Consider the following 15046-nt stretch of genomic DNA (forward strand, 5'->3'; position numbering starts at 1 on the left):
ATAGTATAGTAAGGCTTTTTTTCCTAAAAAACGACATAGTATAGTAAGGCTTTTTTTCCTAAAAAACGACATAGTATATATAGTAAGGCTTTTTTCCCTAAAAAACGACATAGTATAGTAAGGCTTTTTTTCCTAAAAAAACGACATAGTATAGTAAGGCTTTTCCCCCCCCCAAAAAACGACATAGTATAGTAAGGCTTTTTTCCCTAAAAAAACGACATAGTATAGTAAGGCTTTTTTTCCTAAAAAAAACGACATAGTATAGTAAGGCTTTTTTTCCTAAAAAACGACATAGTATAGTAAGGCTTTTTTTTCCTAAAAAACGACATAGTATATATAGTAAGGCTTTTTTCCCTAAAAAAACGACATAGTATAGTAAGGCTTTTTTCCCTAAAAAACGACATAGTATAGTAAGGCTTTTTTTCCTAAAAAAACGACATAGTATAGTAAGGCTTTTCCCCCCCCCAAAAAACGACATAGTATAGTAAGGCTTTTTTTCCCTAAAAAAACGACATAGTATAGTAAGGCTTTTTTCCCTAAAAAACGACATAGTATAGTAAGGCTTTTTTTCCTAAAAAACGACATAGTATAGTAAGGCTTTTTTCCCTAAAAAACGACATAGTATAGTAAGGCTTTTTTTCCTAAAAAACGACATAGTATAGTAAGGCTTTTTTTCCTAAAAAACGACATAGTATAGTAAGGCTTTTTTTCCTAAAAAACGACATAGTATAGTAAGGCTTTTTTTCCTAAAAAAACGACATAGTATAGTAAGCCTTTTTTTCCTAAAAAACGACATAGTATAGTAAGGCTTTTTTTCCTAAAAAAACGACATAGTATAGTAAGGCTTTTTTCCTAAAAAAACGACATAGTATAGTAAGGCTTTTTTTCCTTAAAAAAAACGACATAGTATAGTAAGGCTTTTTTTCCTAAAAACAACGACATAGTATAGTAAGGCTTTTTTTCCTAAAAAACGACATAGTATAGTAAGGCTTTTTTTCCTAAAAAACGACATAGTATAGTAAGGCTTTTTTTCCCTAAAAAACGACATAGTATAGTAAGGCTTTTTTCCCTAAAAAACGACATAGTATAGTAAGGCTTTTTTTCCTAAAAACGACATAGTATAGTAAGGCTTTTTTTCCCTAAAAAACGACATAGTATAGTAAGGCTTTTTTTCCCTAAAAAACGACATAGTATAGTAAGGCTTTTTTCCCTAAAAAACGACATAGTATAGTAAGGCTTTTTTTCCTAAAAAACGACATAGTATAGTAAGGCTTTTTTTCCTAAAAAAACGACATAGTATAGTAAGGCTTTTTTTCCTAAAAAACGACATAGTATAGTAAGGCTTTTTTTCCTAAAAAACGACATAGTATAGTAAGGCTTTTTTCCCTAAAAAACGACATAGTATAGTAAGGCTTTTTTTCCTAAAAACAACATGGTATAGTAAGGCTTTTTTTCCTAAAAAAAACAACATAGTATAGTAAGGCTTTTTTTCCTAAAAAACGACATAGTATAGTAAGGCTTTTTTTCCCTAAAAAAAACGACATAGTATAGTAAGGTTTTTTTCCCTAAAAAAAACGACATAGTATAGTAAGGCTTTTTTTCCTAAAAAACGACATAGTATAGTAAGGCTTTTTTTCCTAAAAAACGACATAGTATAGTAAGGCTTTTTTTCCTAAAAAACGACATAGTATAGTAAGGCTTTTTTCCCTAAAAAACGACATAGTATAGTAAGCCTTTTTTTCCTAAAAAACGACATAGTATAGTAAGGCTTTCCCCCCCCAAAAAACGACATAGTATAGTAAGGCTTTTTTCCTAAAAAACGACATAGTATAGTAAGGCTTTTTTTCCTAAAAAAAACGACATAGTATAGTAAGGGTTTTTTTCCTAAAAAACGACATAGTATAGTAAGGCTTTTTTCCCTAAAAAAACGACATAGTATAGTAAGGCTTTTTTCCCTAAAAACGACATAGTATAGTAAGCCTTTTTTTCCTAAAAAAAACGACATAGTATAGTAAGGCTTTTTTCCTAAAAAAAACGACATAGTATAGTAAGGCTTTTTTCCTAAAAAAAAACGACATAGTATAGTAAGGCTTTTTTTCCTAAAAAACGACATAGTATAGTAAGGCTTTTTTTCCTAAAAAATGACATAGTATAGTAAGGCTTTTTTTTCCCTAAAAACGACATAGTATAGTAAGGCTTTTTTCCCTAAAAAACGACATAGTATAGTAAGGCTTTTTTTCCTAAAAAACGACATAGTATAGTAAGGCTTTTTTTCCCTAAAAAACGACATAGTATAGTAAGGCTTTTTTTCCCTAAAAAACGACATAGTATAGTAAGGCTTTTTTTCCTAAAAAACGACATAGTATAGTAAGGCTTTTCCCCCCCCAAAAAACGACATAGTATAGTAAGGCTTTTTTCCCTAAAAAAACGACATAGTATAGTAAGGCTTTTTTTCCTAAAAAAAACGACATAGTATAGTAAGGCTTTTTTTCCTAAAAAAAAACGACATAGTATAGTAAGGCTTTTTTTCCTAAAAAACGACATAGTATAGTAAGGCTTTTTTTCCCTAAAAAACGACATAGTATAGTAAGGCTTTTTTTCCTAAAAAACGACATAGTATAGTAAGGCTTTTTTCCCTAAAAAACGACATAGTATAGTAAGCCTTTTTTTCCTAAAAAACGACATAGTATAGTAAGGCTTCCCCCCCCCCAAAAACGACATAGTATAGTAAGGCTTTTTTTCCTAAAAAATGACATAGTATAGTAAGGCTTTTTTTTCCTAAAAAACGACATAGTATAGTAAGGCTTTTTTTTCCTAAAAAAAACGACATAGTATAGTAAGGCTTTTTTTCCTAAAAAAAACGACATAGTATAGTAAGGCTTTTTTTCCTTAAAAAAGGACATAGTATAGTAAGGCTTTTTTTCCTTTAAAAAAACGACATAGTATAGTAAGGCTTTTTTCCCTAAAAAACGACATAGTATAGTAAGGCTTTTTTCCCTAAAAAACGACATAGTATAGTAAGGCTTTTTTTCCTAAAAAACGACATAGTGTAGTAAGGCTTTTTTTCCTAAAAAACGACATAGTATAGTAAGGCTTTTTTTCCTAAAAAACGACATAGTATAGTAAGGCTTTTTTTCCTAAAAAACGACATAGTATAGTAAGGCTTTTTTCCCTAAAAAACGACATAGTATAGTAAGGCTTTTTTTCCTAAAAAACAACATGGTATAGTAAGGCTTTTTTTCCTAAAAAAAAACGACATAGTATAGTAAGGCTTTTTTTCCTAAAAAACGACATAGTATAGTAAGGCTTTTTTTCCCTAAAAAAACGACATAGTATAGTAAGGCTTTTTTCCCTAAAAAACGACATAGTATAGTAAGGCTTTTTTTCCTAAAAAACGACATAGTATAGTAAGGCTTTTTTTCCCTAAAAAACGACATAGTATAGTAAGGCTTTTTTTCCTAAAAAACGACATAGTATAGTAAGGCTTTTTTCCCTAAAAAACGACATAGTATAGTAAGCCTTTTTTTCCTAAAAAACGACATAGTATAGTAAGGCTTCCCCCCCCCCAAAAACGACATAGTATAGTAAGGCTTTTTTTCCTAAAAAATGACATAGTATAGTAAGGCTTTTTTTTCCTAAAAAACGACATAGTATAGTAAGGCTTTTTTTTCCTAAAAAAACGACATAGTATAGTAAGGCTTTTTTTCCTAAAAAAAACGACATAGTATAGTAAGGCTTTTTTTCCTTAAAAAAGGACATAGTATAGTAAGGCTTTTTTTCCTTTAAAAAAACGACATAGTATAGTAAGGCTTTTTTCCCTAAAAAAACGACATAGTATAGTAAGGCTTTTTTCCCTAAAAAAACGACATAGTATAGTAAGGCTTTTTTCCCTAAAAAACGACATAGTATAGTAAGGCTTTTTTTCCTAAAAAACGACATAGTATAGTAAGGCTTTTTTTTCCTAAAAAACGACATAGTATATATAGTAAGGCTTTTTTCCCTAAAAAACGACATAGTATAGTAAGGCTTTTTTTCCTAAAAAAACGACATAGTATAGTAAGGCTTTTCCCCCCCCCAAAAAACGACATAGTATAGTAAGGCTTTTTTCCCTAAAAAAACGACATAGTATAGTAAGGCTTTTTTTCCTAAAAAAAACGACATAGTATAGTAAGGCTTTTTTTCCTAAAAAACGACATAGTATAGTAAGGCTTTTTTTTCCTAAAAAACGACATAGTATATATAGTAAGGCTTTTTTCCCTAAAAAAACGACATAGTATAGTAAGGCTTTTTTCCCTAAAAAACGACATAGTATAGTAAGGCTTTTTTTCCTAAAAAAACGACATAGTATAGTAAGGCTTTTCCCCCCCAAAAAACGACATAGTATAGTAAGGCTTTTTTCCCTAAAAAAACGACATAGTATAGTAAGGCTTTTTTCCCTAAAAAACGACATAGTATAGTAAGGCTTTTTTTCCCTAAAAAACGACATAGTATAGTAAGGCTTTTTTCCCTAAAAAACGACATAGTATAGTAAGGCTTTTTTTCCTAAAAAACGACATAGTATAGTAAGGCTTTTTTTCCTAAAAAACGACATAGTATAGTAAGGCTTTTTTTCCTAAAAAACGACATAGTATAGTAAGGCTTTTTTTCCTAAAAAAACGACATAGTATAGTAAGCCTTTTTTTCCTAAAAAACGACATAGTATAGTAAGGCTTTTTTTCCTAAAAAACGACATAGTATAGTAAGGCTTTTTTCCCTAAAAAAACGACATAGTATAGTAAGGCTTTTTTTCCTTAAAAAAAACGACATAGTATAGTAAGGCTTTTTTTCCTAAAAACAACGACATAGTATAGTAAGGCTTTTTTTCCTAAAAAACGACATAGTATAGTAAGGCTTTTTTTCCTAAAAAACGACATAGTATAGTAAGGCTTTTTTTCCCTAAAAAACGACATAGTATAGTAAGGCTTTTTTCCCTAAAAAACGACATAGTATAGTAAGGCTTTTTTTCCTAAAAAACGACATAGTATAGTAAGGCTTTTTTTCCCTAAAAAACGACATAGTATAGTAAGGCTTTTTTTCCCTAAAAAACGACATAGTATAGTAAGGCTTTTTTCCCTAAAAAACGACATAGTATAGTAAGGCTTTTTTTCCTAAAAAACGACATAGTATAGTAAGGCTTTTTTTCCTAAAAAACGACATAGTATAGTAAGGCTTTTTTTCCTAAAAAACGACATAGTATAGTAAGGCTTTTTTTCCTAAAAAACGACATAGTATAGTAAGGCTTTTTTCCCTAAAAAACGACATAGTATAGTAAGGCTTTTTTTCCTAAAAACAACATGGTATAGTAAGGCTTTTTTTCCTAAAAAAAACAACATAGTATAGTAAGGCTTTTTTTCCTAAAAAACGACATAGTATAGTAAGGCTTTTTTTCCCTAAAAAAAACGACATAGTATAGTAAGGTTTTTTTCCCTAAAAAAAACGACATAGTATAGTAAGGCTTTTTTTCCTAAAAAACGACATAGTATAGTAAGGCTTTTTTTCCCTAAAAAACGACATAGTATAGTAAGGCTTTTTTTCCTAAAAAACGACATAGTATAGTAAGGCTTTTTTCCCTAAAAAACGACATAGTATAGTAAGCCTTTTTTTCCTAAAAAACGACATAGTATAGTAAGGCTTTCCCCCCCCAAAAAACGACATAGTATAGTAAGGCTTTTTTTCCTAAAAAACGACATAGTATAGTAAGGCTTTTTTTCCTAAAAAAAACGACATAGTATAGTAAGGGTTTTTTTCCTAAAAAACGACATAGTATAGTAAGGCTTTTTTCCCTAAAAAAACGACATAGTATAGTAAGGCTTTTTTCCCTAAAAAACGACATAGTATAGTAAGCCTTTTTTTCCTAAAAAAAACGACATAGTATAGTAAGGCTTTTTTTCCTAAAAAAAAACGACATAGTATAGTAAGGCTTTTTTTCCTAAAAAAAAAACGACATAGTATAGTAAGGCTTTTTTTCCTAAAAAACGACATAGTATAGTAAGGCTTTTTTTCCTAAAAAATGACATAGTATAGTAAGGCTTTTTTTCCCTAAAAAACGACATAGTATAGTAAGGCTTTTTTCCCTAAAAAACGACATAGTATAGTAAGGCTTTTTTTCCTAAAAAACGACATAGTATAGTAAGGCTTTTTTTCCCTAAAAAACGACATAGTATAGTAAGGCTTTTTTTCCCTAAAAAACGACATAGTATAGTAAGGCTTTTTTTCCTAAAAAACGACATAGTATAGTAAGGCTTTTTTTCCTAAAAAACGACATAGTATAGTAAGGCTTTTTTTCCTAAAAAACGACATAGTATAGTAAGGCTTTTTTTCCTAAAAAAAACGACATAATATAGTAAGGCTTTTTTTCCTAAAAAACGACATAGTATAGTAAGGCTTTTTTCCCAAAAAAACGACATAGTATAGTAAGCCTTTTTTTCCCTAAAAAACGACATAGTATAGTAAGGCTTTTTTCCCTAAAAAAACGACATAGTATAGTAAGGCTTTTTTCCCTAAAAAACAACATAGTATAGTAAGGCTTTTTTTCCTTAAAAAAAACGACATAGTATAGTAAGGCTTTTTTTCCTAAAAAACGACATAGTATAGTAAGGCTTTTTTTCCAAAAAAAAACGACATAGTATAGTAAGGCTTTTTTCCCTAAAAAAACGACATAGTATAGTAAGGCTTTTTTCCCTAAAAAACGACATAGTATAGTAAGGCTTTTTTTCCTAAAAAACGACATAGTATAGTAAGGCTTTTTTTCCTAAAAAAAAACGACATAGTATAGTAAGCCTTTTTTTCCTAAAAAAAACGCCATAGTATAGTAAGGCTTTTTTTCCTAAAAAACGACATAGTATAGTAAGGCTTTTTTCCCTAAAAAACGACATAGTATAGTAAGGCTTTTTTTCCTAAAAAACGACATAGTATAGTAAGGCTTTTTTTCCTAAAAAACGACATAGTATAGTAAGGCTTTTTTTCCTAAAAAACGACATAGTATAGTAAGGCTTTTCCCCCCCTAAAAAAAACGACATAGTATAGTAAGGCTTTTTTCCCTAAAAAACGACATAGTATAGTAGGGCTTTTTTTCCTAAAAAACGACATAGTATAGTAAGGCTTTTTTCCCCAAAAAACGACATAGTATAGTAAGGCTTTTTTTTTCTGAAAAACGACATAGTATAGTAAGGCTTTTTTTCCTAAAAAAAACGACATAGTATAGTAAGGCTTTTTTTCCTAAAAAACGACATAGTATAGTAAGGCTTTTTTCCTAAAAAACGACATAGTATAGTAAGGCTTTTTTCCCTAAAAAAACGACATAGTATAGTAAGGCTTTTTTCCCTAAAAAATGACATAGTATAGTAAGGCTTTTTTCCCTAAAAAACGACATAGTATAGTAAGGCTTTTCCCCCCCAAAAAAACGACATAGTATAATAAGGCTTTTTTTTCCTAAAAAACGACATAGTATAGTAAGGCTTTTTTCCCTAAAAAACGACATAGTATAGTAAGGCTTTTTTTCCTAAAAAAACAACATAGTATAGTAAGGCTTTTTTTCCTAAAAAACGACATAGTATAGTAAGGCTTTTTTTCCTAAAAAAAACGACATAATATAGTAAGGCTTTTTTTCCTAAAAAACGACATAGTATAGTAAGGCTTTTTTCCCAAAAAAACGACATAGTATAGTAAGCCTTTTTTTCCCTAAAAAACGACATAGTATAGTAAGGCTTTTTTCCCTAAAAAAACGACATAGTATAGTAAGGCTTTTTTCCCTAAAAAACAACATAGTATAGTAAGGCTTTTTTTCCTTAAAAAAAACGACATAGTATAGTAAGGCTTTTTTTCCTAAAAAACGACATAGTATAGTAAGGCTTTTTTTCCAAAAAAAAACGACATAGTATAGTAAGGCTTTTTTCCCTAAAAAAACGACATAGTATAGTAAGGCTTTTTTCCCTAAAAAACGACATAGTATAGTAAGGCTTTTTTTCCTAAAAAACGACATAGTATAGTAAGGCTTTTTTTCCTAAAAAAAAACGACATAGTATAGTAAGCCTTTTTTTCCTAAAAAAAACGCCATAGTATAGTAAGGCTTTTTTTCCTAAAAAACGACATAGTATAGTAAGGCTTTTTTCCCTAAAAAACGACATAGTATAGTAAGGCTTTTTTTCCTAAAAAACGACATAGTATAGTAAGGCTTTTTTTCCTAAAAAACGACATAGTATAGTAAGGCTTTTTTTCCTAAAAAACGACATAGTATAGTAAGGCTTTTCCCCCCCTAAAAAAAACGACATAGTATAGTAAGGCTTTTTTCCCTAAAAAACGACATAGTATAGTAGGGCTTTTTTTCCTAAAAAACGACATAGTATAGTAAGGCTTTTTTCCCCAAAAAACGACATAGTATAGTAAGGCTTTTTTTCCTGAAAAACGACATAGTATAGTAGGGCTTTTTTTCCTAAAAAACGACATAGTATAGTAAGGCTTTTTTCCCCAAAAAACGACATAGTATAGTAAGGCTTTTTTTCCTGAAAAACGACATAGTATAGTAAGGCTTTTTTTCCTAAAAAAAACGACATAGTATAGTAAGGCTTTTTTCCCTAAAAAACGACATAGTATAGTAAGGCTTTTTTCCTAAAAAACGACATAGTATAGTAAGGCTTTTTTCCCTAAAAAACGACATAGTATAGTAAGGCTTTTCCCCCCCCAAAAAAACGACATAGTATAATAAGGCTTTTTTTTCCTAAAAAACGACATAGTATAGTAAGGCTTTTTTCCCTAAAAAACGACATAGTATAGTAAGGCTTTTTTTCCTAAAAAAACAACATAGTATAGTAAGGCTTTTTTTCCTAAAAAAAACGACATAGTATAGTAAGGCTTTTTTTCCTAAAAAACGACATAGTATAGTAAGGCTTTTTTCCCTAAAAAACGACATAGTATAGTAAGGCTTTTTTTCCTTAAAAAAAACGACATAGTATAGTAAGGCTTTTTTTCCAAAAAAAACGACATAGTATAGTAAGGCTTTTTTCCCTAAAAAAACGACATAGTATAGTAAGGCTTTTTTCCCTAAAAAACGACATAGTATAGTAAGGCTTTTTTTCCTAAAAAACGACATAGTATAGTAAGGCTTTTTTTCCTAAAAAAAAACCGACATAGTATAGTAAGGCTTTTTTTCCTAAAAAAAACGACATAGTATAGTAAGGCTTTTTTTCCTAAAAAACGACATAGTATAGTAAGGCTTTTTTCCCTAAAAAACGACATAGTATAGTAAGGCTTTTTTTCCTAAAAAACGACATAGTATAGTAAGGCTTTTCCCCCCCTAAAAAAAACGACATAGTATAGTAAGGCTTTTTTCCCTAAAAAACGACATAGTATAGTAGGGCTTTTTTTCCTAAAAAACGACATAGTATAGTAAGGCTTTTTTTCCTGAAAAACGACATAGTATAGTAAGGCTTTTTTTCCTAAAAAAAACGACATAGTATAGTATGGCTTTTTTTCCTAAAAAACGACATAGTATAGTAAGGCTTTTTTCCTAAAAAACGACATAGTATAGTAAGGCTTTTTTTCCCTAAAAAACGACATAGTATAGTAAGGCTTTTTTCCCTAAAAAAACGACATAGTATAGTAAGGCTTTTTCCCTAAAAAATGACATAGTATAGTAAGGCTTTTTTCCCTAAAAAACGACATAGTATAGTAAGGCTTTTTTTCCTAAAAAACGACATAGTATAGTAAGGCTTTTTTCTTTAAAAAAAGACCATGTATAGTAAGGCCTTTTTTCCTAAAAAAATGACATAGTATAGTAAGGCTTTTTTTCCTAAAAAATGACATAGTATAGTAAGGCTTTTTTTTCCTAAAAAACGACATAGTATAGTAAGGCTTTTTTTCCCTAAAAAACGACATAGTATAGTAAGGCTTTTTTCCCAAAAAAACGACATAGTATAGTAAGGCTTTTTTTTCTAAAAAACGACATAGTATAGTAGGGCTTTTTTTCCTAAAAAACGACATAGTATAGTAAGGCTTTTTTTCCTAAAAACGACATAGTATAGTAAGGCTTTTTTCCCTAAAAAACGACATAGTATAGTAAGGCTTGTTTCCCCCTCAAAAAGTTAGCACACCTGCCTCCCTTCCATTCCCCCATCAAACCACCTTTGCAAAGAAGTCTGATTGAAACTGAGCTCTAAGAAAGCGTGTCCTCTGTTTGCGTTGCAGGCTGGCGTGGTGAAAGAGAACCTTTGTCCGCAGCACGAAAAGCCGGTGAAGAAATACTGCCGCACCGACCGTCAGGGTTTGTGTCTGCGCTGCTTTCCATCCCATCCGACGGGCCACGACGTGGTGGAGCTGGTGGACGAACGAGTGGCCGAACAGGTTTCCTTTTTCTCTGTTTTGAATTGAATGGAATGCTTTTAGTTTATACAAGTATAATGACATTTAAAGCTTTCGCCACATAGTGCACAAACAACAACAAACAGACTAATGATTAATCGTAAGTAGTCCAAGTGAGGTCAGCCTGAGTGAAGCGGGCTTGTTCTGCTGGAAGTCCAGGATGAGTTCCATGGTTTTTGTAGACGTTCAGCGCCAAGTCGTACCAATCGCTGAGTCTATGGATGCAACAACAAACAAGCAGTACTTTTATTCCCAGTTTAGTCCCATCGTTATTAAGCCAAAAGTTCAAACCAAACACACACACATTGAATCGAATTGTTTGCTCTTTAGCGATCTTTTGTTTGTTATTTTAGTTTCCCTCAGGAAAAGTCAACAGCGGTGGGTGTGTTTTCTTACGTAAGCAGCCCGAAGGAACTAAAAACGATTTCTCTTTTTTTTATATAGAAAAAACTCCAAGAAGCATCTCTGAAGAACATGCAGAACATCAAGGATGCAGAGAAGGAGATTCGATATGCGGCCAAATATATCAAAGTGAGTGTGCAAACATTTACTAGTTGGTCGTACATAGAAGCCATTCGTCGTAATCTGCTAAAATAACTGCACTGAAAGTGATGCATTGAATTGACTGCTTTTATTGTCATGAAATTTTTTAGCTTCACCAATGAAGTGCACAAATAACATGAAACAAATATATATATATAGAGAGAAAAATCTCAACAATTGTTTTAATACTTAGGACGATAATTACTGTGCTTTTTTCCCGGCAATTTTAGCACGCCACGGAGGCGGCGGAGGAAGAGAGCGAGCGGGTCTTCGCCAAGCTGCTCCGCGCCGTCGACAAACACCGCTGCGACGTGAAAGAGGCCATCCGGGGTCGCGAGCAGGTGGCCTTGGCGCAAACCCAGCAGCTGCTGGAGAAGCTGGAGCGCGAGGCCGCCGAAGTCCGTCGGAGCGAGGTCGACCTGGAGAAACTCTGCCGGAGCAATGACCACCTCCACTTTCTTCAGGTGCGCACTCACGTCCTTCCCTTGAAGGAAAAAGAAATCATTTGTCAATACGTTGTATGTGTGTGTGTAACTGTCTGTGTCTGTGTGTCTGTGTGTGTGTGTCTGTCTGTCTGTCTGTCTGTGTCTGTCTGTGAGACACAGACAGACAGACACAGACAGACAGACAGACAGAGACAGACAGAGACAGACAGACAGACACACACACACACACACAGACAGACACACACACACACAGACACACAGACAGACACACAGACAGACACACACACACACACAGACAGACACACACACACAGACAGACACACACACAGACACACACAGACACACACACAGACAGACACACACACAGACAGACAGACACACACACAGACAGACAGACACACACACACACACAGACAGACACACACACAGACAGACAGACACACACACACAGACAGACACACACACACAGACAGACACACACACACAGACAGACACACACAGACAGACAGACACACAGACAGACAGACACACACACAGACAGACACACACACACACAGACACACACACACACAGACACACACACACACACACACACACATACACAGAGACACACACGCGCGTGCGTGCGTAGATGTATACGCAGACGTATACGTATACATCTACACCTATCATTTAAGCAAATTTAAACTTTTACCTATTTTGTGCACATTTCTCATTGACTTTAGCCCGCAAATACAGGGTGTTCCAAAATGAATCTAGTTTACGTTAAAGCGGCCCGCGAACCAACCCGAGTCTGACACCCCTGCGCCACACTACCCTGAAAACGCCTGATCTTGGAAGCTAAGCAGGGTCAACCCTGGTTAGTGCTTGGATGGGAGACCACCTGGGAAACCAGCTGCTGTGAGCTCTTATGTTACCTACCAAGGGGAATTAGCTCAAGTGCTAAAGCGCTCGCTTAGCATGTGAAAAGCAGTAGGATCTCTAAGAGTGTCTCTTGGAGTCTCTTAGAAATCCCACCGCTTCTCACAAGCTATTAGCACTTGAGCTAATTCCCCTTGGCAACATAAGAGCTCACAGCAGCTGGTTTCCCAGGCGGTCTACCATCCAAGCACTAACCAAGTCCAACCCTGCTTTGCTTTTGAGATCAGGTGCATACTTGTCAACCTCTGCCGATAACTGCCCTTCTAAATGATTATGATTCCCCTTACAAACCCCCCAAAAACCTTACAAACACCGTACGACTCGTTGTACGGTGTTTGTAAGGTTTTTGGGGGTTTGTAAGGGGAATCATAATCATTTATAAGGGCAGTTATCGGCAGAGGTTGATAAGTATGCAGGTGTTTTCGGGATAGAATGGCGTGAAACCCAACTAGGACGTGAGATCCAGTATTTTGAGTAGCACCTCTAACTTTACCATTTTTTGGGGCGGGGTGCCATTCCAGAAGAGTCGATCCCTCCATTTCCCATCCAAGCGGGTCCAGATGCCCAACACGGACCTGCTCCCGTACTTGATCTACAAAAGCATGAGAGGAGGTCTTTCAGAGTTGAGGGAGGCTCTGGATGAAAGCTTGCAGAGGGAAATCAACCGGATCTCCGACAAAGGTGGCCGCCGGCGTCCAGTTGACTGTAAACAGTGATATTTACATTCTTCTGTTATATTTGTAGTGATCGCACTGAAGGAAACCAGCGCTCCCAATGACAAAAACAAAGGTAAGCTTACCGGTGGGATGAAATTCAGGAAGTAAGAATGGTTTTCTTCCTTCTAGTAACGCTGGATGCTCACATCTTACATAACGCCCAACCTAAGACAAGAGAAGAATTTTTACATTGTGAGTACTTTTTTTTCAGGATCTCAAAATTCTGTCAAAAAATAAAAAACATTGCAACAAAACTGGCATCAAACAAGACTTTGCAAGTTGGAATCAAAAACTTTACATTTGAAGCCAAATAAAGATACTCAAGCAAACAAAGTCAACACTTCCCTTTTACGTTCTTCACTGCCAACTTTTGCTTGCCGTCGCCACCTGTCTTTAAAAGTAAACATTGCAAATATTTCCAAAGTACAGTGGTACCTCGACATACGATCGTAAACCGTTCTGGGACTGAGATCGTATGTCGAGCGAACGTTTCCCATTGAAATGAATTGAAAACAAATTAATTAGTTCCAACCCTCTGAAAAAACACCAAAAACAGGATATTGGGCGATTTTATCCGTAAACGAACAAACAAATTTAAATTAACTTGGATAAATATATACAGACACACTCAAACATACGTTTAATGTAACTTTACACATAACTGAATTCTAGTTTTGTCTTAATCTTTTGTTACCTTCGTTCTGGCCGGGTTAGCGGTTTGCCACGCCTCCACCCTCCCTCACGTTCGCTATCGATGGACTGTTTGCTGTTGTATTGCCTTCAAAATAGTCCCAAAATGATGCACACAAATGTCCTCACAATAGGATAACGTATGACCACTTGCCAACGAGAAATAGTCTTGAAAGAACGATCGCGGGAGCTTCTTTCCTTAGAAAGAATAACAGAAAATGCAATAGCTGAGCTTACCCACGTAGTTATACACGAAAGAGATGCAGCAAAAAAGACAGTGCGCTACAATGATAAACAGCCTCACCTGGCTTCGTCGCATCTCGAAATTTTAATTGTATTGCGAGTGAATTATTCGATCGAAATTTTAGTCGTACCACTAGCAAGTTGTATCACAAGGTACCACTGTAAATGCAAAAGGTGGGCGGGGCATAAGAGCGAGAAATCCCAACAACTACAAAAAGGCAATCATAGCAATAATAACTATTTTTCCAATGTTTTGTTTGCTTGAGTATCATAATTGGACTTTTTTTTTGTTGCTTGCAAAGTTTAGTTTGAATCTTTTTTTGTTTTTGACAGAAAACGGATTCCGTAGTAAAAGTGTGTGGCCAATCGCAGATTACCAGGAGTTGACGTTGGACCCCGACACAGCCAATCCTTACCTGAGCTTGTCCGACGGCCTGCGCTCGGCGACCACTCGCTCCGAGGCCAAGCCCTACCCCGAGCGCCCCGAGCGCTTCGGCGGCTGGGCGCAGGTACTGTGCGGCGGCGCCGGCCTGGCGGGGCGCCGCTACTGGGAGGCGGCCTGGGCCGGCCGGGGCGGAGTCTCCGTGGGAGTCTGCTACCGGGGAATGAGCAGGACCGGCGCCGGCGACGACAGCAAGCTGGGACACAACGCCAAGTCGTGGAGTCTGGACTGCCGCCACGACGACGGCGGCTGCGTCTTCCGCCACGCCGGGCGGAGCGTGCGGGTGGCCGACGGCTGCGTGGGCAGGGTCGGCGTGTACCTGGACTTGGGGGCCGGGATCTTGTCCGTTCACTCTTGTTGTCATGAATAGAATTTAGGATTTTTACTATTATTTAATATTACATTTAGTGTACTAATAGAGCAATGTGATTTTTGCATCCTTCCAAGTTAAGTCACGCAAATTAAAGTCATTTTTATGGCTTGCGAGGAAAAACAAGAGTTGAATCAAAAACTGAAATTAGGACTCGTACCTAAGGAGTCAAATTCAAAGCATCGACATTTTGGATAAGCGTAGGCGTCCCCTTCATGTCTGAACGATTTTGTTTTTCCGAGATCTAAATCAAGTGAAACGACTCCAATCAAGTTTTTCA

At 35.1% G+C, this 15046-nt stretch overlaps 1 protein-coding gene across 1 annotated transcript in view; it reads left to right on the plus strand.

Annotated features, from left to right (window-relative positions):
• Positions 1-14766, plus strand: part of LOC144085824 (tripartite motif-containing protein 16-like protein) — a 29980-nt gene extending 15214 nt beyond the window's left edge. Inside the window, exons 2-8 of the mRNA XM_077615479.1 lie at positions 10222-10377; positions 10840-10926; positions 11169-11402; positions 12827-12986; positions 13050-13094; positions 13151-13213; positions 14327-14766. Of these exons, the coding sequence (XP_077471605.1) occupies positions 10222-10377; positions 10840-10926; positions 11169-11402; positions 12827-12986; positions 13050-13094; positions 13151-13213; positions 14327-14766 (1185 nt within the window). The remainder of the gene's footprint in view (positions 1-10221; positions 10378-10839; positions 10927-11168; positions 11403-12826; positions 12987-13049; positions 13095-13150; positions 13214-14326) is intronic.
• Positions 14767-15046: the final 280 nt, after the last annotated feature.

Source organism: Stigmatopora argus, chromosome 12, assembly GCF_051989625.1.
Source record: "Stigmatopora argus isolate UIUO_Sarg chromosome 12, RoL_Sarg_1.0, whole genome shotgun sequence".
NCBI classification, from domain to species: Eukaryota; Metazoa; Chordata; class Actinopteri; order Syngnathiformes; family Syngnathidae; genus Stigmatopora; species Stigmatopora argus.